This window comes from Physeter macrocephalus, chromosome 1 (genome assembly GCF_002837175.3).
Source record: "Physeter macrocephalus isolate SW-GA chromosome 1, ASM283717v5, whole genome shotgun sequence".
NCBI classification, from domain to species: Eukaryota; Metazoa; Chordata; class Mammalia; order Artiodactyla; family Physeteridae; genus Physeter; species Physeter macrocephalus.
The window spans coordinates 95,016,568-95,041,961 of record NC_041214.2 but is presented as its reverse complement, the minus strand read 5'-3'; the positions used below and the strand labels follow the sequence as shown (position 1 = coordinate 95,041,961).

The 25,394-nt window shown below is 43.0% G+C and overlaps 1 protein-coding gene and 1 pseudogene across 4 annotated transcripts in view; both read right to left on the bottom strand.

Annotated features, from left to right (window-relative positions):
* The window catches only part of B4GALT4 (beta-1,4-galactosyltransferase 4), a 30,966-nt gene that overhangs the window by 2,279 nt on the left and 3,293 nt on the right, over positions 1-25,394 (bottom strand). The window contains exons 1-7 of one of the 4 annotated variants that reach the window (XR_008617522.1): positions 24,659-24,676; positions 16,671-17,069; positions 13,327-13,559; positions 10,545-10,732; positions 4,740-4,800; positions 3,512-3,797; positions 2,419-2,523 (exon numbers count right to left, since the gene is read on the bottom strand). Coding sequence is in view for 2 of the 4 variants with exons in the window: in XM_024120302.2 (XP_023976070.1) it covers positions 2,419-2,523; positions 4,678-4,800; positions 10,545-10,732; positions 13,327-13,559; positions 16,671-16,923 (902 nt within the window). In the remaining 2 variants the exon portion in view is untranslated. Of the gene's footprint in view, positions 1-2,418; positions 2,524-3,511; positions 3,798-4,677; positions 4,801-10,544; positions 10,733-13,326; positions 13,560-16,670; positions 17,070-24,658; positions 24,677-25,394 lie in introns of those variants that run through there. The other 3 variants (XR_008617521.1, XM_055085151.1, XM_024120302.2) reach the window with 3 other exon arrangements.
* LOC112063979 (glycine cleavage system H protein, mitochondrial-like) lies at positions 1,178-2,406 on the bottom strand (annotated as a pseudogene).

Below are 25,394 nucleotides of genomic sequence, written 5' to 3'. Positions count from 1 at the left end.
TTAATTCCTGGGGCAGGAGCACAGGATGAGCCTAGAACAGCTCATCACACCAGAACAAAGGGAAAAAAGCTTGCAAAACCTCGCAAAACGACTGCAGGTATGTTGAAGGATTCGGGAGCCGGCTGGAAAAAGATAACATTTGCCAAAGACAATCTGAGCATCGAAAAGAATATTAACTACATCCAGAAGGATGTAGGAAGCATCAACTCATCATTTTGAAATAAAAAATCTATGCTGATTCTTTCCCTTTATCCTGCCTTTTCTATAAGAACCGTACCCCAGGGTACTCGGACAGCTGAAGAAGGCACATCATTCTTCGCAGAAAAATCTATCTAATAAATGCAGAAGGATTGACAGAATATCATAATTTTGCAATCCTTAATTGAATAATAAATTTAGGCAATGATCACCAATGGCTGCTAAAATAATTAGGTGAAGACTAATGGGGACCCTCACAGTGACTGAATGAGGCCGACAACACGTGAACCCACAGATCAATCCTGACATCACCAAAACATGACCAGACATCATGTCCACTTGTTGCGATACAAAAGGAGATACATGGCACTACAGAGGAAGCATTCTTGCCCCCAAATAGTACCGGAATCTGTTTAAGCCTCCAGATCAAAGACCTAGCTTATAAGGAAATGCAGAGGCACAAATTAAGTTATAGCACAGGGATGTGACTGGCAAAACCCACAATGTAGGAAATTCTATCAGACAAATGACCTGGTTTGTTCAACAAATAAATTACAAGGGAAAAAAAAAAGGAGGGAAGGGGGAACCTACAGATTAAAAGTGATTTCAGGGAAATCATTCAAATGTAATGTGTGGACCTTGTCTACAATCCTGATCTGAATAAACCAACTGTTTAAAAAAATTTATTAAAGCATTTATGAGATAATCGGGGAAATCTGAACACCGGACATCTGATGACAATAAGGAAGTATTGATAATTTTATTTTAGGTATGATAATAGTATTGCAGCTTTTTTTTTAATTAGGAAGTTGAATATTTTATTAGTAAACTGTTTCTTATTTTCCTGTAAGGCTGTTGCTTCACCGTATAAAAACAGCACCGGTAAACACAGTATATTGCAAAATTAAGAGAGTAATGTTCGTCATTGGACACTATACAACTAGCAAACTTTTTTCCACTGCCATTTATTTCCAGGGGGAAGTTAATTGAGTATTTTGACCCAAATCCAGGGATGGCTGTAAGCAAGTTACAATATTATATAAGGTTAAGATAACAATGTTATCCTTGAATTACATAATTTTCATAACTAGTTTTACCACAGATAATTTCAGGAATTCTGAATATTATAACTGGAGACTAGCCTAAAAATCATAGGGTGTTGTGAAAAAGATGCATAGTGTTTATCTGAAGTCATTAGGAAGTTAAGGGATATTTTCTTCGGGCAACATCGTTGCAAGTAGTTTCTTTTGCTAAAAGTTGCTTTTAAAAAATCTATCCACCACTAATTTAAGACAACTATGTTAGATTAAGTTGTTTCAAACTAGTTTATTTAGGGGTTCCATTTTCACTCCTCAATAGATTTTATGTATTTCTCATATGCTACTTCACTCATTAGTTCATCTAGTTCTGAAGGGTTACTGAGTGTCATCTTGAGCAGCCAACCCATCTTCATAACAAGATTTGTTGACAAGTCCTGGATTTTCTGCTAGAGCTTCAGTAGTTTTAGTTACTTCTCCTGATAGAGGAGAATAGAGTTCACTAGCAGCTTTCCCACTTTCCAAAGCAACAAAATCCTCTTGTTTGTTCAATTTTGTCCCAACTTCAGGCAGAGTACAGTAAACAACATCTCCCAAAGCTTCTTGTGCAAAATTGCTGACTTCCACTGTTCCAACACCATTTTCTGTTGTTACCCATTCACGTTTGTCTGTGAATTTACGACCTGACAGCAGAGCGGGTCCGGTGCACAGCGCCCGGACGGCACCCGCCCACAGTCCCCAGGGCCGCGGTGGGCAGGGCGCGCTGGGTGCAGAGATGGCCCGCACGCTCCGCGCCGCTCACAGCGTTGTGCTCGCAGGCAGCGGATCTCCACGCAGCACCTCTGCAGTCCTTTTTTTAAGACTTCTTTTAAGGATACTATTGAAATATTTACACAGGAAATGCTGTGATATCTCATTTGCTTCTAAAGAATCCAGTGGGGCAGGAGAAGAAATTGGGAGAAAGAAGAGAAGCCATGAGTTGTTAACTGTTGAAACTGGGAATGTGGTACGTGTACATGCGAATTCAATAGACTGTTCCCTCTGCTTTTGGGTCTGTCCGAAAATTACCTCAATAAAAAGCTTTGAACAACATAAACTGGCTTATCTGATCAAATCTGGCATAGGACTACTGACAGAAGTGACTACGCAGGTAGCCTGCCAGGCACGTGGATCCAGGACTTACCGTTCTATATTCACCTCATTGCCTTGGTCTCTCTTGTGGAAGATCATAGTATATTTACCCACTTCAGGCAGTGGCCGGGTTATTTTCATTCTATGAAGCTCAACCCTGGAAAAATAACAGAGGTGTTTAAAAAAAAATTGTATCCCAATTATCTACCACTAGGCACTTAAAAAAGAATCATTTGCAAAAATTTACATATATGTGCACATACACATATATTGATTATTTAGGTATTAAAAAAAAACAGAATTTTCTTATGTTGGGCCTCAGGCAATAAGTCCACAGAAGAATCACGCTTAACATTTACTACTGAGGTACAAAGAAGTATCAATTTACACTTTGTCATTTTCCAGAAACAACTAAGAAAATACATCTTTAAAAAATCAAGTCTCGGGGCTTCCCTGGTGGTGCAGTGTTGAGAGTCTGCCTGCCGATGCAGAGGACACGGGTTCGTGCCCCGGTCCGGGAAGATCCCACATGCCGCGGAGCGGCTGGGCCCGTGAGCCACGGCCGCTGAGCCTGCGCGTCCGGAGCCTGTGCGCCGCGACGGAAGAGGCCACAACAGTGAGAGGCCCGCGTACCACAAAAAAAAAAAAAAAAAATCAAATATCTTAGGATCCCTAATTTATTTAGTGTTTCCTTCTTTTAACAGGGAAAGTAATGACTGTTAAATGTCACAAACCTAGGTTCAAATCTAGACTTTGTTATTTACAACCTTGGTAAGTCAATTCATTATTCCAGGCCTGGGTTTCCCGAACGGTAAAATGGCAATGGTGTTACAGAGTTGATCTGACAGGCTCAAATGAGACCGTCCACATGGAACATTCTTTGCAAACTGTAATGTACTATATAAGCAGAAAGAGGGTGGTGCCTGTTGCACAGGTGAGTAAATAAGTATTTAGTAAAGAAATTTCAGCAAAGGTTTATGCTCAAATCAGTTGGTTTATCCATAGCGTTAGTCAAGAACCACTCTGGAGGCCATGATGTTCTTATCAAATGAAAGCAAAACTTGGGGCTCCCTTTTACCTTGAAACCGAGGAGCAACAGGAAAAAAGAGAGTGAAGATACATCATCAGTGTAAAATTCTACTAACCGTCCCATCTGGGCAATGAAATGGATTTGGGGAACATGATGGATACAGTTGACTCCGAGCCCTTGCTATTCCTGCCCTGAAGTCTAGCAGGTACCCTCTGTCCACTTCATAAGCCACGGCCACACAGGCTGCTGATGGGTTGGGCCATGAAGTGCTGCTGCCCGTCACTACAGCCATTCCTATGCAGCCTTTGGTCAGGGAGATCCATTGCCTCCTGCCAGAAACATTCCAGAGACTCTCAGCCTAGACCTGGGAACGAGACCGGCATGGAGCTGGCTTCTTCATGCTGAAGCAATGGAAAAGCAATGGTAAACATCTGGCAGCCACACGTCTATTAATTCAGAACGCCAGCTGAGAAATTTTCTTTCTAAGAGGCAACAACAAGAGGAAAGGGGGTCTCCTAATAGAAAGACCTTGTTGTTGCAATTCTGAAGATACTGGCCCCAGGCTCTTGAATAATTACTTATTTCTGGGAGTTAGGGATACCCACAACTATCTGGCCATGAAACCCAAGTTCAGGGAAGGGGGCTGAGAGGGGAGACCAGGCATATCCCCTTTGAATCCCCCAGAGCAGAAAAGAGTCCAAGAGAATCTGAAGGTCATGCCAGCAGCTCTGAGTCAGGCCAGGGAGTCAGGCCAGGGAGTCAGGCCAGCAGCTGCTACCACAGAGTGCGGGGCTGGCTCGTGTATAAGGAGAGGACATCTTGGCCTGCTTCGGGGCGTGCAACTCCTCACAGGCTGCTGGCACTCCCTGCTCTGCACGCTGGGAACTACCAGGGTCGCCTGGGGTCTGAGAGAAAGCAGAGGCTTAGAACAGGCCTCTGGCCACTTTCCTCAGGTGGCAGTTTTGCAAACGCTCTGGTCTGGGACTTGCCATTCACGGGTGAGACTCTATCTCAGTAGGTAATACCTGCTGACAAGTCCACGGAGACCTCCACCAACACTCCCGGACCCTGGACACCCATTAGCTAGGACTAGACCACCCTCCATCATTTCTGAACTGCCAGTGGCAAAGAGCGATTTGGGCCACCTTGCTCAACCCCCACCCCCTGCCACCCTTCAAGCCCAAGTCGGAGCCTCATGACCTGCTGGCCTGGCATCCACAGGAACCATACACAACCACTGCTAGCAGAGCCCCGTGAAGGGGACCTGTCTCTGTTGTTCACCTGAGTCTGAGGTCATCGTCTTCGCCTCCCCATCCCCAGTAGTTGTTAGAGAATCCATTCACCTTGAAAAACTGCTCTCGGCTTAGGGCAGTAACACCCCCAAAATACCCGCTGTAACGTAACCTGGAGCGAAAGAGAGGAGAGAAATGGTAAGAATGTTAGTGCAAAGTCCTTTTGTTCTCCAAAGATGCTTCAGAAGTCTCGGACTGCAGGGCGGGCATTCTAGGAACACTTTGAAGACCATGCACTTTCACCCATCCACTCCTGCTTGACATCCACCTCCCCACGTTCTTGGCCTTCCTTGTCTGGCCTTCTGTCCTCTGTCTAGACAAGCTCTCACATCTGCTCACTAAGCAAGGTGCCACCCACCTTTTATTGTTAGTGTTTGTGTGCAGAGGTCTACAGAGGTACCTGTAAATGTGCACTATAACATCAGATCTGGATGATAGATTTCACCTCGTGTGCCAATCCAGTGAATAGTTGTGGCTGCCAAGGGCTCTGGGTTAAGAGCATTCTGAGGCTGCATCCAGGTTCGGCGTGAACAAGCGGCTTTTCTACTTTTACTTTTTTTTAGGGAGTGGGGTGGAGAGCAGGAGAGAGCTCCTGTACACACTTTTTATGCAGACCTCCACTTATAATGCATACAAATCTCCATCTCAGAGTCTGTTTCCTGGAGAACCCAACATACTTTAATAACCCTGAGGTTTCCAGCGTGGGCAACTAGGTAGATGACAGTGCCTCTCACAAAAACAGGGTATACAAACTGATAATTAGGTTTTGAGAAGAAGGCAAATTACGGTTTGGATAAACTGAATATGAGGTACCCTTGGGGCTTTTGCCAGTGGGAAAAAGGATACAAGGTTCAAGTTCAATACAGAGGAGTGGCTACAGAGACAGCTTTGGAAATAAGCTGTCAAGAGGTGGTACCTGAAGGCACAAGGGTAGGGAAAGCTGCCCGAAGACAATGTAGTAAGTGAAAAGAGGAGAGTAAAAAGGGTGGAGCTGTGGGTATACCAACAAGGAAAGGGGGAAAGAAAAGAGGTCAAGAGGTCCTGGTCAGAGAGCACTTCCCACTCATTTAGGACTCATGGATTATTGGTAGACAAATTAGCAAATATGAGAAATAAAGATGTCCCTTGAATAGAACACTGTAACAATTCAGAAATGCAAATGAAGGCAGCTTAATAACTTGGATGTTACTGAATAAGAGGATGTAAATATATATGGAGGATTTCTAACTTTAATTAATGTCAGTTCAAAGTATTCCAGGACCAATAAAATATGTCTGCTTTTCTAGATAATAAGAAAAACCAAAAGGAAAGATCAATAATCATGTAGACACTTGCCATCTAATAGGTGGAGCCCCAAAAATTAATTTGTAGCTCAGCTGTTTGTTTCTATGTTCTGAGTACAGATGGGGAGGACCCTGCTTAACCCACAATGGAAATAGATTTACTTATATACCCCCAACCTAAAATTCTGGAAAATAACAACCTAAAACAAACAAAAAGAACAAAGTGCTCAGAAGGCAGCTATTACTGACCAAGACATTGACTACAGTGACTTGTTGCCATGGTTACTGGACTCTGTTTGGCTGGGAAGGGGTTCCTAAACTACCTGAAAACTAGCAGCTTTATCAGAACACTGAGTGGAACCACTCTCCAGGCATAACCTGCCACGCACGAAAAAGGGGTCACCAGGAGGGAACCAGCACTGATGACTTGGTAGTGACCTATTAAGTAACGACTATCCACTGTGTGCAAAGCAGCTGGCTCAACGCTAGAAAACGTGGGCCCTGCCCTCACACACAGTTGATAGTCCAACAAGAGTGGTGAACATTATCAGGGTTCTGAGGAAGGAGATGCCACACGTCAGGGCAGGTGGGCCTGGGAGGATTCAGACAGGTAGAAAACTGGGGGAACTCCTGGTGATCAGAACTCCATGACGAAAGGCAGAGAGGGAGAAAAGTGCAGGCTGTGTGAGGAGCACTAAGAGACCAGTTTAGTTGCAGTGGGAGGTGCAGGAGGAGACCAGTTGGAAAGAAAGGTTAAAGAAGTATCAGTTTCTCAGTTGCCTCTTAGGTGCCAAATATCTACATGTTTATTGATCTTTCCTTCTGGTTTTTCTTCTTATCTAGAAAAGCATAAATAGTTGATTGGCCCTGAAACAGTTTTACTTGTTTGTAAAGGACTGTAAGGCCCAAGGGTGGGGAAAATGGAGTCATCAAATAACAGTAAAGTCCTTGTAGAAAGCAGGCAGGTACCAAAGGAATTCTTGGCAATAAAATTTCCCACGGGCTAGTACAGATCTTTATCACTGACCCATAATCACTGGGATAAACAAGATTTATTTCTGTCTTCATCAGAGTCTGAGATAGTTGAGACAAGCTACTTTAACTTCTTCCCTCTGCATGTGTGTAAAGTGAAAACACTTCTTGCGCTTCCCTTCATACTCATGGGGCAGTTGTGACAATGAATAGTGTGCTGATTTAAGCTCTGTGGCGCAGGGACACACAGTTACCAGCAGAGGGCAGACACTTAGCCACCTGCAACTGCACCTGCCAGCAACTAGAGGGATTTTGCCCAAAAGAGGAAAGGCAATAACAAAGGAGGAGGAAGACAACTCCTACATTACCTATGCAAACCTCCCCCAAAGCACAGAAGGTGAGGCAGTTTACATGATACATACAATAAAGTAGAAAAACATAAATGACAAACCAGGACAAGAGGAAAACTTCAATCAGATAGAAGATTAGAATAGGAAATATATTAGAACTCTGATCTGCAAATAAGATTCTTTTCAGCTTCTAAAAGAAGGTCATGGATTTGACTCTGAGCTTCTTGCATCCAGATCAAAAGAGGAGACACATTTAACCACCTGGTTTACATTAGGAAAACTGTCAGTTACTCAAGGAAGACAAAGGCTTCCTGAGTTCTAGTTATAAAAGAAACGTCTCGCCAATTACAATAGCAAGTTGAAACAGCAACATTCATACAGGGGCTGTTTTTAGAGTGAGTGGCATCTGATAAAACCCAGGATCATCACACCAAAGTTTTACTCAAGATCAGTTCCCAGCAGGAATGACCAAGAACTCATTTTCTTATGGTCCAGCTTAATGCAAAGATAAAATCTAGAATCCCAACAAAAGGCCTGTCCTTGATACAATCCTGTGTATCCATACTCCAAAAACAAACAAATGAGAAAACAATCCTGTGTGATTGTAATTTCTCACCACAGATGTCTAGAAAGACTGGGCAATAAGAAGTTATCACCCATGTCAAGGGTCTGAAGTACAGGTATTCTGTGTCGTAGACAGTGACATCTTAATACCAATGAGTGAGCAGATGGCTAACACGCTTCTGAAAATACCAAGGTACCCGGCCATGATATGCTGCTTTCTTCAGTGCAGAGGTGGCTCACAGACCGGAAAGCAAAACCTCCGGATAATGATCAAGTTCCCCAAAAGAAAAAGTCCTGGGATTCTCTTCCCAACCCTTCTCCTGCCCTCTGGCCCCACTGCCCCTGGAGCATGGAGGCAGGAGTGGGCATCTGCCCCTCATCTTCTCCTCTCCTGCCTTGCTCCATCCCATACACTAAAGGCCAGCTGAACTGACCTTTCTCCTGTCATTCCTGGCTGTAACCATGTGTCAGCAGCACTCTAATTCCTTTCACAGGCACTCCAAACTCCTTCAGACTGAACAACGCCTGCTTAATCTGGCCCCTGCCTACCCTCATCTCTAGTGTCTCCTCCCTCCACCATCCCAGACATTCATTCTCCAGCACTAATGAACTACCCGCCTTTCCTCAAAACCTGTGCCATGTTCTCTCTTGCTTCCACATCTTGGAACTCTGCTGGGAAGCTCCCACTGATTCCACAAGATGAAGATGCCAAATTACCTGGACAACAGCTTTAAACCCTTCCCTAGGTGTTTCTTAAAGACAGTGTGCTCTCACCCACTGTGGCTTATTCTAGGTATTTGTTTATATCCCACACTTTACACAGGGACTAGATTTAAAGTCTGTACCTGAGGCAAAGATCGCCTGCAGTCAGTGTTACTCTTGGAAATCTCTTAAACAGTCCAAAGTGAGAAACCTACACAAGAGCAACATGGAAACCAAGAGCAAGGGAGGCATCAAGAGATTCATGGTTTGCAAAAACTTCTTTAGCACTATTCTGTACCCAGTTTTGTACAGATAACTGGGATCTCTGCTTAAGGCAGCACTAACCAACAAAACCTTGTTGTCATCTTCAACTTCTCCCTCTCTCCCAGCTCTCACTTCCTCCCAGCAACCAAGGGCTGCTGAGCCAACCTCCCCAAAGACTCCTAACTGATGTTACAGCTCTCCCCTCCATCCTCACCCTTGCTCTCCAATCTGGGCTCTCTTCCATGGATGGATCCAACCTGGGATCTTTGAAAGCCTTGGTAGTTGAGGTGTGATTCACAGATCAAACCTTGCTGCCAAAATATCACCTGGGAGCTGGTTAGATACCCAGAATCTCACAACAGAATCTGCATTTTAACAGAATCCCCAGTTGATTCATACACACATTTGAATTCCAGACTCACTGGCTGAAAACGCAAATCTGATCCTGTCATCCCAGTTGACATGCGATTATAGGGACCAACAAATTACAGCCCGCAGGCCTCATCGGCTTACCACCTGTTTTTGTATGGTTTGTGAAGTAAGGATGGTTTTTACTTTTCTAAATGACTGAGAAAAAAATAAAAAGAAGAATATTTCACACACACACAAAGAGATTCATGGTTTGCATCTCATGCTCACTTCCCAGAGTAGACACTGGTGGAACCTCCCATTTTATCTTATAGTGATATAGTTCTCTCTCTCCCTCGGCCTCACCCCCACTCCGAACCCTCCCCCTCATTAGCACATGCTCCTAGTTGAATCTGCAGAAGTGAAGTGCAAAGCTGACACAGCTCCACTGCAGCTGCCTGTCTCCCCACAGCAGTACATAGCAGGGAGTGCTGTGAGGATGGGCACTCAGCCTCATTCAGACCGGTCTCAAGGCCCCTAGTGCAGTAGCACCCCAGATGTGAGCACACACGAAGGGCAGGGCTTGGTGGAGGCTGACAGTAAGTGTGCACACATATAAATGAACATATAGTTTCCCTTGTGGAGAACTTTCTTGGTCGCTATTTCCCCTCAGTTGTTCTCAAATAGGAACTGGTACAAAATAAGGTTGAAAAGCAGCTATGCCTCTCCGTGTGTGTGTGTGTGTGTGTGTGTGTGTGTGTGTGTGTGTGTGTGTGTGGTGGAGGGTGGGGGGGCCATGAAAGCAGAAATGACGGTGCCTGGCTCTTCCCACAGTGACTTTGAGAGAAGGGAACTTGTCCTGGGTGTCCTGGCTCCTGAGCAGACCACTTGATGGACATGCCCCTTCCCAGTCTCCCTCCGGACTCAGTCTGGAAAGAGACATCACAGTCTCACAAAAGAGGCCTAAAAGCTGACCTGCAGGCACACTCTTGTTGCCTCTTAGAGGCAGAAGGCAGGGAGAGATAGATAAGTTACTTGAGTTCTACTCAGCGTGGGAGCCCTTGCAAAAGTTCCACCAGGCAGGCCCTGCAGGCGAGGCTGGCCGCCATTTGCAAAACTTGGAATATTTTCCCTCCCCTCTTCTCTCCCTTTTTATCTTTGTGATCCTCTGCCAAGGCTGCTGGCAGATTTTTTCCTAATAAGAAAAAAAATCCAATTTCTCTAATTCCTGTTTTGAACTTTAAGTGATATATCATGGACCATTTTTCCTATTTCTCATTTTCTGCAGATACCCTGGACACAGTGTCTGCACAGCCTTGATGATAACAGGCCAGGCTTCTGACCTAAGGCAGCTGTGAGCAGAGCCGCCTTACCTGTACCCAGTGCTGTTCCTGCCAACCACCAGATGCCTGGGCTGATCCTCACACTTGTAAAGGTTCAAATCGTTCTCGGGCACCAGGTCCACATCATGGAATATGAAGCAGTCCCAAATTTCATCCTTGAGAGCTTCTAGATAGCCCACATTCAGGAGTTTGGCGCGATTAAACTTTTTACTTCCAGCCTATAGATATGGAAATTAAAACTTGAAAAACTCCTGAGACAAGATTTCACACTGTTCCCCTGTTAAGTTCACATGCAGGAACTGATATGATTCTTGCTAGTGCACGAGAGTATACATATGACATGAAAATCTGACACAGTAGATGCAATAACAATAACAGGTCCTTTGTGTTTTTCTTCATGCTTCATACATACTTGTATTCCATAACTAAAAACACCTTGAAATGAAGAGTTGTTGTTTAATAGGTTTGGAGTTTCAGTTTTGCAAGATGAAACATTAGTTGAGATTATTTGCACAATAATGTGAACAAACTTAACCTTACTGAACTCTACAATAAAAATGGTTAAGATGGTAAATTTTGTTATGTGTATTTTACAACAATTTTTTAAAAAACATAGTTTTGGGGCTTCCCTGGTGGCACAGTGGTTGAGAGTCCGCCTGCCGATGCAGGGGACATGGGTTCGTGCCCCGGTCTGGGAAGATCCCACATGCCGCAGAGCGGCTAGGCCCGTGAGCCATGGCCACTGAGCCTGCGCATCCGGAGCCTGTGCTCCGCAACGGGAGAGGCCACAACAGTGAGAGGCCCACGTACCGCAAAAAAAAAAAAAAAAAGTTTTAAAATACTAATACAGATAACTCTAAAAAATTTTTAAACTTACCTTTACTTATTCCATGTAAAACCACAAAACCTTTCTTACATACCAGTCATGCCAAATAGAATCACTGCTTCGCTGTTCAGCTCTTAACTAATCCCAATCTTACCCCATGTAACAAATTTACACTAAGCTCCCCCAAAAATATAGCTTGCCAGAAAGGATCAAGAAATCCTGACCTATAAACAGAGAAGGTTACTGCTCATATACCTAAGCTACTTTAAAGTCTTGTGGAATCACTGTAAGAGAACCCGGATTTAACACTTCACGGCAGACATTAATCCTCATAGTGGTTTTACAGAGGAGATTCGTTACTGGGTAAGGAAAGAACACAAATAAACCAGTAATATAATCAAAGCTATAGTATGAAACATTTTTTTACAGTAGTAATTTTTTCATGGCTATTTGGATCAAATTCCTTAAGAATAAATTCCAGTTCAATAAACAGTTTATCATAACAAAAGTGCAGGCAGTTCTCAAAACTCATCACAGTACTTTCCTGAAAAGAATAACATAAAGCAGACGTATTTTTCTATTCATAAAAATATATACTGGGGGTTGCTGTCCTGAGTAAGAACTCTGAATGACTAACAATGTTAAAAACAAAAATAATGATGAACCAATATAACAGTTAAATTTTGTTTCAAATCCTCACAAAATGGGGATAGATGTAATATATATATGCACATTGATTTTTAAGACCCCCAGTTTATTATAAAGTATACATTGCAGAACAGCATCCTCTGATCTGTCAAAAGTTTTCCTAAAACAATATTACCAGTTATAACCAATATTAGGCATATAGTCAATGATTTTCCTTGCATTCGGAGCATTTGTAAGGATTTGAGGGGGAATTATTTGGATGGCCCCGGACAATTTTGAAAAGATAACCATGTATAGTTGTTGATGTCTTATTTTTCTTTCAATAAATGTTAATACCAGATAGAGGTACCTTAAATCACCCACTCCACTTAGAGCTAAACTCTTCAAAGCAGGCTACACTAATACTTACCATGTTCCTACTAAATCATGCTTTTGGAAGCCAAAAAAGTGAATCATAAAAGTGAAAACTAGGGGCTTCCCTGGTGACGCAGTGGTTAAGAATCCGCCTGCCAATGCAGGGGACACGGGTTCGATCCCTGGTCCGGGAAGATCCCACATGCCGCGGAGCAACTAAGCCCATGCACCACAGCTCCTGAGCCTGTGCTCTAGAGCCCGTGAGCCACAACAACTGAGCCCTCATGCTGCGACTATTGAAGCCCGCACGCCTAGAGCCCATGCTCCGCAATGAGAAGCCACCGCAATGAGAAGCCACCGCAATCAGAAGCCCGCGCACCGCAACGAAAGAGTAGCCCCCGCTCGCTGCAACTAGAGAAAGCCCGCGCACAGCAACGAAGACCCAACACCGCCAAAAATAAATAAATAAATAAAATAAATTTATTTTTTTTAAAAAGTGAAAACTAATGTTCTACATAATAGATAGTGGCAAAGTTAAAGGCAGAAAGGTGGAGGGAGTCATAGAATTCCATGGCGATTAACACACAGTAGTCAACTCCTCTGTCTAGATCCCCACAGAATAGCCAGGCTCAATAATAAAGCACAGTTCCAACATCTCATTGTGTAGTGTATAGCAAATAGAGAAGGCAACATAAGGTCAGTCCCAGGGGAATATCTTTGGGCTGTCATTGTCTGACGTGGAAGACCTCACGAAAGAAAACAGGCTTCCTCCAGAGGATCACTTAAGAGCCAGTAAAATTTCCCAGCACTTATCCCATTATTCCACACTCTGGGACAAGAAGTGCCTTTACTACTTTCAAGGATAAATGAGATAAGAGACCTCACCTTTGATGATAGTTTGATGCCCTTTTACCCAAGACAGACGAAGCGCCTCACAGAGAGAAGGGTGTGGCAGGCAGAGACCTGGTCTGCCCACACACTCACCTGGTGGATGACATAGATGCCATACTCCAGCTGCTGCCTCTGCAAGAAGGGGTGAAGGTGTTGTAGCAGGTACAGCAGGTGCTTCTCTCTGTGCCGGTGAGGGATGAGGATGGCGACCCGCTGCAAAGCCCTGCATTCCTCAGGGTGATACCGGCCTCTGTGCACCTTGGGGTTTTCTGCCTGTACTTCTTCCAGAGTGAGATCTGGTTTGAAAACGAGCTTGTTCTGGCCTTCTACAATAAAAACAGGACACAGGAACTAACCGGAGCAAGCTCATCAAAGGCTGATAGGCTTACAGGAGCTAGTACATGTCACACACTGTGTGCTAGTTGCCTGGCACACAGTGAGCACTATTGTAAAGCCTCATTTGGTCACGAACTAGAACCACAGAATCTATGACTCAGGTTATTGGCTGTAAAAACAAGCAAATGACATAGAAGAGCATTCTCTTGTGCTGGGTAACCAGTCCTGGCTCTATGATTCATCCATAAGTAGAAAATACACTCTGTTCTGAGGACCCTGGTGAAGAGCAGAGGTCAGGGGTAGACTGATCAACTTCAAATTTGCTCTAACCTCTTTTCCTTCTCAAAATACCAAAGGGGGGGAAAAAAAACACGGAAGCCTCATCCATGAAATGAATGAATCAATCAATCCAACTTTCTTTGTTGTCACAAAAAAAAAAATTCCAAAGGAGGGTGAAGTCTCTTAAAGATCAAGAGCATTCCATGGAATCAAGCTCACGGACAAGGCCCTTTTCCCTAAGGTCCTTCCCTAAGCTCTTGAGAGCTAGTCTAACTCCCTGAAGGTAAAGCAGCGAAAGGAAATAGAAACTAGCCTCCCTCCCTAACTCAGCAGTAACAGGTATGGGCAACACCGCAAGAATCCTCCCATTGTTCCACGTGGCGAAATGCCCAATGGGGCATTTGCTCAGTGAGTCTGGACACAGCCTGACTGGATGAAACGCAAGACCATCCACGGTAACCGATCTCGTGCAAGGCTTTAAAGATAAGGCTGAAGCCACTGACCCTCGCCTCAGACCCGAATGAACAGGGAATACTGACTGGTAGGAGAGGAGGCAGAGCTCTGGTTAGGGAACACGCTTTTTACAACTCGGGACCTCCCTGGCATCCAGTGGTTAGGACTCCGTGCTTCCACTGCAGCGGGCACGGGTTCCATCCCTGGTCGGGGAACGAAGGCCCCACATGCCACGCAGCGTGGCCGAAAAAAAAACAAAAACAAGAAAAACTCCACATATACTGTTCAAGATACTTGCAAACTAAGCTATCTTCTTCTGAGCAAAGCAGTCACCCACCTTTCCGATGTATGTCACTGTGCCTTGCTCCATGTGACCATCTCCTACCCTGGCCATGGCTGCTTAGACCAGGCTCTACTGTCCATAGCATGGCTGACAGACTCTGCCCAACAGCACCAAGAGCAAATAACTGACCTACAAGAGCCTTTCCTCAAGGGTCTACACACTAGACATAGAGTCAGCAGGCAGTAATCCCTACAAACAAACAGTAAAAGGAAAGGAGTTACAAGGAAAGGCAAGCTGCCAGAGCTGCTGGGAGACGATGGGGTGGCTGCAGAGATGTCTTCCTGTGTAGCCTGTTCAGACACCCCATCGTCTGAATTCACCTGACCACGCCTCTGCTCTCGGCCCCGGGAAGAGCCCCGTGCAACAGGTCTGATGTAAACCAGTCCACTTGCTCACCCCTCACTGCAGTAGCTCACTATGTGCCCAGTCTTCGGGTGCCTGCTTCCACTCACTCCAGCAGTCTCCCTTACCGCCCCCGTGATATTTTCTCAAGTTTTATTCCTCCTTGGGTCACTAATGGCCCATCTTAATTTGGCGCTACTTATGTCGCCCTCTGGATCCATACTCAGTACTGTGTCACTGCCCATCTGTTTTCATGAATGCATTTGCTGCTTAAGTATGCTGAGAGAATTCTGAACAAGGGGGATGATACAGTCAGATCTGCATTTCAGTAACTCATTTTGCTATAGCAACTTGTGTAATCTGTGCGCAGAACAATTTCCCTTGAATGATCCGGAATAGTGTTTTGGTTTTTCCATGACTGAGTAAAGAGAAGCAGCATGCCAGTATGAGCACACTGCAAGTCTGTGATGCAATCAGGAAAAAGGATCTGCAGGCTTTGTGCCGCTAAGAACAAGAAGCCTCTGAAGAGCCCTAGACTGCCCCACAGATAGCTAATTAAGTGTATGTAGAGGGCCACCTCTGTAGGACCAGGGAGGAGCTCTGGACTTCATAGAGCTGGAAAGGATCACCGTGCCTTCATCCTGCCTGCACACTGTCTCCTGGGGAAGAAGGGCAAACACTGACCAGTACAACAACAGAAACAAAGGTGGGTACCCAGGGAGCCTAAGATTAACTCTGGGGCAGTCCCAGAAACCTTTCTGGGAGAGAAGTGATCTAACTAGATTTCTGAAGACTAGACAGGAATCCGCCAGACACACATGGGCTGAGGAAAGGCATTCTGGAAAGACACTCCAAGGATTATCTGGAGAACTATAAGCACTTCAATGTTCTGGAGAATCAGAGGTCTGACAGAACCTTTGTGGGTTATATAAAATATCGCTGTGGAGTTTTTCCTAATTAATATGCTCCCTAAGACCAACTTCTTATTCATTTAAATTGAAAGGCAAGATGTCAAAGGAGAATCAAAACATACAACATATTTAAGAAATAAACATAGAAATAAACTAAGACAACACTGAAAACATACTATCCTGTCCCTCGACTCCACATGGTGGGCCAAGGGGATGTTAATAGATATGACATGAGTGGAAGCTTGGATGTGCTATCATTTCCCTGCAGATGCCAGGAGAACATGCCCAGGTTAGCCCGCTGGTCCCAGGAGGATGAGACACACGTGGAGCAGAGCCACCGGCCTGGGTCAACCGACCCCCAGCTCATCGCACATGCCTACTGACATGCCTGCTGAGACTTCTGCAGCTGGAGGATCAAACTGGGGATGTTCACATGATAAATACTATCTGTCAGCATTACAAATACAGCTCACAAACATAACGTTGAGCAACAGAAGCCAGACACAATAGAGTACATAGTGTATGTTTCCAATTACGTACAGTTCCAAAAAATCTAATGGATGGAATATAAGCTTGGAGTAAGGGTCGTGACTGAAAGAAGCATCTCTGGGAAGATTCCATTTCTTAAGTTACATACTGGTTCCACTGGTATGTTCATTTTGTGAAACTTAAGGGAGCTGCACACTTCTGATTTTTGTACTTTTCTGTACATTTGTTATATTCAAATAAAAAGTGTATGTACTACTTGTTAAAAAGAAAAAATAAATACTTACTGAGGTGTGGAGACACAGAAGAGCAGTTGTTAAGGTTTGCTTTTTTCACAGAGGCTTCCTCTGTCACAGTTCCTTTCTCCCCCAAAACTACACCCTTGTTCAAACTAGCCATGAGATCCTTTGCTTTAGCAATCTCTTGAATAGCACCCACAAAGTAGTTACTGGTGGCCCACCCAACCACCGTCAGGCATAAAGTAAAAAGCAACAGTAATCGGAATTTATAGGAAAGGTGGAAAGTCACGTTGAAGCTCATGTCTTTTATTATGCGAGCAGGAGGTATCTCTCGGCCTCACTGCAGGCAAGAAGCTTCAAGTTCAGCTTTTCCAATCTGATTGCAAACCTGATGACAACTGACAGTGCAATGCCTGCTTCTGCTTGGTAGTTCCGCTCCAGCAATCCCTAAAATGCAATCACAAAGATATGCTGTTTCAGATGGAAATCCTATCCTGAAATTATTCACATCAGCACAAACTGAAAACCTATCCCCAACCGATCTTGATTAACAGTAGTGGGAGTTCTCCAACGAGAGTTCAGAGATCAGAAAACCAGAGATTTTGGAGGTAGAAGGATCCAACCATCTATATACCACAGGAGTTCTCGCTGGGTTCTCACCCCAGCTGTCATTCACCCCAGAAGAAAAGCCATTTCCAGATGCTGCACTGGTGGAGAAAGCAAAGAAGAGACGGTCAATGCCTCCTCAGTTCTGAGCTGGCACAGCCCCAAATTCAGTCCTAATGGTTCTCTTTCTTAGTTGCCCCTTCCTGGCACAGTTTTAAGAGAAGGTGAACTCTTGCTCTAGGGCATATTTTGACCCAAAGAGAAAATAAGGGAAAAGAAAAAAGCTCTTCTCCCTCTCTAAGAGCTGGAAAAACATGTTCCTTGAAACAGAGGATGAAAAATCAAGGATTTTTCAGTTATCAATGTTATCGTCACAATGAGACATTGGCACAGGGCACATCCCAAGAGGTTGGGGAGACGGCAAGGAACACAAAAGGATGCCAACACAGGAGGCCAAATATCTGTAAGAATAACAGAACTCAGCACAGTGTTTAAGATCTGGGGTTTGGATTTAGACAGAAACTATGAAACCTCGAGCCCATCACTTCACTGAGCCTTGGTCTCCTTACCTGTAAAATGGGGATAAAAACTGTACCTTCCTAGAGAAGTTATTGAGGGACTGGATGACCTAATATATTAATACATAAAGTGTTAGCCCACCTCTTGATGCACAGTAAGCACCCACTAAGTGGTGACCATCACTGTTGTAATCGTTATATTATTTTACTTTACATTAAATGACTCTAGACTAGGGATGACCTACAGGCAGACACACTGGTGGCTGCCAGAATCACCACTCTAGTGTACTGTATTTCTGTCAGTTGACGGGCTGTTATTTTGATTTCATACTTCAACTGCATGTAGTTGGATAGTATGAATTCACCTGCGAGAGGCGGCTATGCTCTTAGTTCCTGAAAAAAATCCAGTTTCTGAGGCCACATAGCTGAGGGCCCTCCCTGGACCATGGTAAATGCACTAAGGTCATGAAAGCTACTTGGCAAGGCCCCACATCCTCTCTGCATTACCAAAACCACGTCTCTCCTCAAATTCTAGATGTGTTATCAGAAGAGTGCGGAAAATGCTAAAGTCAGGACACAGAATCTCCACAGCAGACATATCCTCAATTAAATGGACAGAATGGAGACCAAAATATATTCTGTGCCAAAATAACACAAAAACATGTATGATTAAATCTTAACTAACAAAAAGAAAACAGAAAATAAACTCTTGCATATGATTACCACTAAAATTATAGGGTTAAGAAAACTCTAGAAAGAAATATTACCAAAAGCTAGCAATAATTCTGTTAGCAGTATGGGATTAGTCAGGGGTGCTTTTTACCCTTTTCTTTCATTTTTGTAAAAGTATGACACACTTTTGTGCTTTTGTAATGAAAACAAAGTTGATTTTTTACATGAGATGTGAGGGACTTCCCCAGTGGTCCAGTGGATAAGCCTCTGTGCTCCCAATGCAGGGGGCCCGGGTTCCATCCCTGGTCAGGGACCTAGATCCTGTATGTTGCAACTAAGGATCCCACAGGCCGCAACGAAGATCCCGCGTGCCGTAACAAAGAGCCCGCACCGCATGCCACAACTAAGACCTGGCACAGCCAAATAAATAAATAAATATTAAATAAATAAATAGATAGATAGGTAGATAAATAAATAAATAAATGAGACATGGGGATGTGGTAATTTACTGTGAAAAACAAAAACAAAACACCCGGACTTCCCTGGTGGCGCAGTGGTTAAGAATCTGCCTGCCAATGCAGGGGACACAGGTTCGAGCCCTGGTCCGGGAAGATCCCACATGCCATGGAGCAACTAGGCCCATGAGCCACAACTACTGAGCCCGCGCGCCTAGAGCCCGTGAGCCACAACTACTGACCCCAGACACCTAGAGCCCGTGCTGCGCATCAAGAGAAGCCACCGTAGTGAGAAGCCCGCGCACCGCCAACAATGAGTAGCCCCCACTCGCTGCAACTACAGAAAGCCCGTGTGCGGCAATGAAGACACAACACAACCAAAAATTAATTAATCAATTAATTAATTAATTTTTAAAAAACACCCTTAGCAACTCTCAAGATAGCCTCTTACTTACTAAAGGGTAGTATTCCAAAATTTTAGCTCTACATGAGTTTGAGGGAAACCTAGAATGCATTTCTCTCTAGACACCATGTTATAAACGTAGGTTAGGTCCCTGGATCAAACCACAAGAGAGAATATTCGGCCTAGGAAGCAATTAAACAGTATGGCCTGTGTTTAGGGTCTTGTTTAGGGTCTTTAGGCCTTGTTTAGGGTCTTGCTGAAGGCAGTAATAACTAATTAGAAGATTAATCACTAATAAGAAGAGTGATCCATTTGTGCATTTACTCTGTGCCATGCACTGGGGCTAAACCACTTGTATTAACTTACTTAATTCTCATCTCAACTTTGTGAGGTAAGAATTATTAGTCTCCTCATTTTATAGAGGAGAAAATGAAGGTTGAGAGATTACAGAACTCGCCTGAGCTCACACAACTACTAAGTGGTAGAGCTGGGGTCTGAGCCCACGTGCTCAGCTCCAAAGCCTGGGCTTCTGCCACATCCTTCACATGGACGTTTCAGTCTCTTTCCTCCCCTTGGTACCTGGGTGTGCCCGGCACAAACCCTTGAAACATGCAGCCTTCTACCTGTCTCTTCCTGTCCCTTTCCTTGGGACTGTCTCTGAAATGGTTTCTTGGAGGTCTGTTTTCTTCCCTCCAGGTAACAGTAAGTCTGCAGTTTTCTGGAGCCAGACTACCTCTTGTAGACTTAATTGCAGGAGGCTTAAATGCCAGGATTGGCAATAGTTTTTGATAAAATCTCAGTCTTGGAAAAGTTAGACAGGGAACATTCTTTTTCTAAGAGCTGCTTATAGAGGGATAATGTTTCAAGAGAGATCTGCCCGGGCTGCTTATCAGCTAAGTGATGGAAGGCAAACACTCTCGCCATATTTCCATTTCCCCAGCTATAAAATGATTTTTAAAAATTAACTTAATTCACAACATGGCTGTAAGAACCTAGTACATTCCCAAGGACATAATAAATATCTGTTGACTCTGATTACCAAAATGATTCATGCTCAAATTTTATCAGAATGCTAACCAAGATGTTATCTCTGGAATTACATATTGAAATAAATACTGAATAATTTTATTTTCTATTTCTCTGTAATTTCCTGTTTTTCTTTCAATGAGTATATACCACTCTTATAATTTAAAAATAATAATAATGATTTTTTAAGAGAGCTCTTTTTAGGGCAGGTCACTCCTGGTTGGTGTTTGGGAAAACATCATCAGATCGGACTTCTTTGTAAAAACATTTAAATAAATGAGAGACCCTGAACTCTCCCTAAAAAGAATTTTCTCTTTCAGTCAAGATTGTCTTAAGGTGACAGGGGAATCATGGTTATAGAGAACAAATTCAGGTAACATGAAAGAAGTTATTTTAGGGCAAGACTCACCACCCTTTTCCTTTCTAGGTCTGCCCCAGGGTTAGTTCAAAATGATGATGTTCTCATAATTTTGTTTCTCCTCCTCTCAATTCAACCAGTCTTTTCTGAGCATCTGCTATTTTCAGGCATAGTGCTAGGCACCAAGGGAATTAAGGTATAGTCCTTGCACTCAGAGTTTATTTCAGTCCTTCCTTAGATTTTAATGTCTGCAATTTGTTTTCAAATACGCCAGCTCCAAACCTGAAAATGGGGGAAATAGTTGAAATAAAATTGGCAAAATATTGAAAAGTATTGAGCAAGGTGATAGGTATCTGAGAGTTCATTTTCTTTTTCACTCTACTTTTTGTATGCTTGAAATTTTCCATAAACAAAAATCTAGCATGGAAGACAAGTTATAACAAAGGGTATATCAGCATGAATGCCAAGTTATCATTCTCATTCTCAGAGAATCTCTATATGCACACATTTTTACACCACCACGGGAGGTCAGGGGAGGACACCAGGTGTCACTCCATAAATATTCACTAAGCACCTAGTACCAGGGAGAAAGGATGTGGTCTTCATTCAGCAGCCAAGAGCACTAAAATCAGCATTTCAATGTCTCTAAATCCATCTGGTAATCCTGCAGACACTGGATGTCTCATAGTGGGCAAGATGCGGCCCCAGGCACATGGTCCTATTCCTGTGGGCCTCTCTGGGGTAGCACCAATAAAAAGGCTGATATTTTGCTACTCCTTTTACTCCTGCAGAGCTCCTGAGAGCTGACTATTTGCAAACACGTTGTCCTACCTTCCGTGGACCTCTGTTATTCATTCTCCCAATTATAGTTCCTTTACCTGGCTTCTGAGTGATCACTGCCCAGACCCTAAAGAAGCAATGGTTCTGTGAAAATTAATAAAGGGAAACCTCACTGAAGTGGAACTGGGAGGACAGAAGGAGAGATACAGATCACATCAATACAGATCCCAATAGGAAGAGAACTACCTTGCATCTTTGGCAGGAAGTGACCCCACTTTACTACTACCAGCAGGAGGAAGAAGCTCTTCTCTTTGCCCGGCAACACCTCAGCCAATGACAGACTGTCACAACTCAGTCAATGAAAAGCCACTATATTTCAATCTCCTAGTTTCCTCCAATGGACTTTTTGTTTATAACAGAGCCTCCCAATTTCCCCTTCTCCTCTATAAAAAAGTTTCTTTCCCTTTGCTTTACTGGACTTGCATGTGGTTTGCCACAGTTGCATGCCCCAAACTGCAATTCTTTGCTGCTCCAGAATAAACCCATTTTGCTTGTAAAATAACTGGCTGTTTTATTGTTTTAGGTTAACAGTTCCCTGGGCAGGGGGAAAGGGTGGGATAGAAATGATAACAGCCATTTACGTGTACAGGTCATTTAAACTCAGACGGAAATGATGACAGCCATTTACGTGTACAGGTCATTTAAACTCAGACTGAGTTCCTAATGACCAAAATTGGAAGCATTTGAGCAAGAAAATAATGATGGCATTGTATTTTAACCCACAGAATAAAATGAATAGCCATGAGTCCATACTGATATAAATGATCAAATAAATAAATGGGAAAGGGCAGCTCTTTCTTACACTAAACTTCCAATCAATAAGGAAGCAGGAAATGGGGGGAAAAATCACTATTAGGCAAACACCACTGTAAATAATTGTTGCAGACAAGATCCACCAATGGGTGCTAAAATTAGTAGGTAAAAATTTGAGTTTAAACAGTTTGCATAGTCTCAAAGTATCTCCCCTCAAATAATTATTAGCTACAAAGGGAAAGTCAGTAACTTTATAGTGAAGAAACCTAGCAGATATCACCTTAACCAAGTGATGAAGGTTAATATCACCAGTGATGAGACCTATCAACCTCATGAATCAGTGATGTATTGCACTCTACAAAATAACTAATCAGTACTTTTCTACAGAATAACTTCATTCTACAAAATAACTAACTGGGACTCTTCAAAAGGGTCAAAATAATGAAAAACAAGGCAAAACTGAGGAACTATCTCAGATTGGAGGAGACTAAGGAGAAATAACTAAATGCAAGGTAAGATCCTTGATAGCCAGTGGAAACAGAAAAAAAATTCATTAGCAGGAAAGCTGATGAAATTCAAATAAAGTCTATAGTTTAGTTAATAGTATTGATAACTGAACAATGGTTATGTAAGGGGCTAATATTAGGGGAAGTTGAGTGAATTCTCTGTACAATATTTGCAACTTCTAAGTCTAAAATTAATTAAAATTAAAAGTTAAAATAAAAAGTCGAAGACTGTGTATAATCCAAGTCAACATACAGCAGTAAAATTAACTTAATTCTCAAAGAGAATCACTGTTTTTTGTATTCCTAGTGCCTCAAACTGACCTGACACATAGTAGGTGCTAAATTTGGTAAATAATGAATGACTTTCTAGGATATACTAGTTGAAACACACAAGGACACACAATAATCCCGGGTTACTACTAAAATAAATGTGACATGGTATAAAAGGAGAAAAAATAAAGACTAATAAAGAAGGGGGAAAATTAACTGGTATAAAATTCCAGTTGGGGAAGATTTTTAAAATTGAAAAAGGCTCATATACACTACCAAATGTAAAATAGATAGCTAGTGGGAAGCAGCCGCATAGCACAGGGAGATCAGCTTGGTGCTTTGTGACCACCTAGAGGGGTGGGATAGGGAAGGTGGGAGGGAGACACAAGAGGGGGGAGATACGGAGATATATGTATATGTATAGCTGATTCACTTTGTTATGCAGCAGAAACTAACACACCATTGTAAAGCAATTATACTCCAATAAAGATGTTAAAAAAGAAAAAGCCTCACCCCCATGCTAGCTCCCTTCGGTCTACTAATACCAACGCTCTCCTAAGGACAGAGGACCCCATCTCTAATAAATGGCCCTTTCTCTTAGTCATGCCCACCACCTTTTGCTTCTCTGTCGTTGAGTTTCCAAAAGCAGTACTCCTCTCTTCTGACTCTAGGAGGAGTTGCTGTCTAGTCTGCCACTTCCTCCCTGAACCCACAGAGCATACCAGAGCAGTGTCCCTGCCTCTGGGCAAGAGCTGCCTGCTGGTTGGTCCTGTATCACCTGTTTTACAACAAGGGCTGGCATGAAACAGTCAGGAAACATGAAATCAATTTAACAAGCAAGGGACTGCAATTGTTTTATTTAGTCTTTGTTATGCAGCATGAAAGAATTCCTAAGAATTTCCAATGGGGGATTTTAATGGAGGCTCGCTGTGTACTTATGTGCCATTCTCAGCTATCCCAGAGAATCCTGTAGTGGGGTCACTTGAAGTTCCCTTTCCGCAGTTATTAGAGGCACATCAATGAGAAGGCTTGAGAAGGTCTGAAGGTCTGAGGTAATGAAGAAAACAAGGGCTTTGAAGTCACAAAGAGCTGAGTACAAATCTGGTTACCAGATGCATGAATGGCTTTGGGCAAGTGACCCAAATTTGATTCCATTTTGCCATTTATTTTAAAAACATTTTTCAAAGTGTGGTTCCAAGAGTGCCTATATCAAAGTCAGAGGGAAATTTGTTAAAATTGTAGATTCCTGGGCCCTACTCCAGAGCTAATGGGTCAGAACAGCTGGGCCTGGGACTCAGGAAAATGAATTTTTAACAAGCTCCCCAGTTGAGTCTTATACGCATTAAAGTTTGAGAACCACTGAAATAAGAGATCGGACCTGTAATGCAACAAATCCCTCAGAAACGTTCATTTTCCTTTGGGTGAGGAAAAGCAGTAAGAAGATATGTGAAAAGGAGATTTTAAAAATGCATTTGAAAGCTTTCAACTCCATCATTTAGAAACTTATTCTAAGAAATAATCAGAGAGGTAGACCACAATATTCAAACCAACATTACTAAAATAACCAAAAATTCAAAAGAATCAAAATGTTAACAATTGGGAGCTGATTTAATTAATTACAATACTTACATATAATGGAACACATTCTTTCCTTAAAATGGTGCTTACAAAACTACAAGGGAAAGTGCTCATGATAGCTAAGTGAAAAAAAAAACAAAACAGAATATAAAAATGTGCATAGAATACAATACAAATTATGCTATGTATGTGTGGTGTGCATGCATTTTATATATAAAATTCCAGAAAGAATCACTGGTAGCTGTCTCTTAATTATAGATTAGAGAAATTTTATTTCTTCTCAATCTTCTATTTTTTCTAAAATAGGGTTTTTTTATGATCAGAAACAATGTTGTTTTTTCTGATAAAATGACTATATAGTTTTCCTTTAAAGTGTATTAAAATTTAGAGACGACACAATAGACAGGGATCATAATTTACCTAAGTTTAGTAGCAATTCATTCACATAACCTTTAAGGAAATCTGTTCTAAATAGGTCTCAACAAGCCCAAATCTTAAAGAAATACCTCATAGACTGTCAATAATTTTCCATGCCAGAGAATTCTGTGGTTTCTGTTTGCGATTCCTATTCCTAGGCTCCACCCTGAGCGATTTTTATTTCCAAGGCCTGACGTGTGGCCAGGTAATCAATATTTTCAACAGGAACCTAGGTACGTTTGAGAAACCATTGCTCATTGGTGGCTTTTTTTTTTTTTTTGCGGTACGCGGGCCTCTCACTGCTGTGGCCTCTCCCGTTGCGGAGCACAGGCTCCGGACGCGCAGGCTCAGCGGCCATGGCTCACGGGCC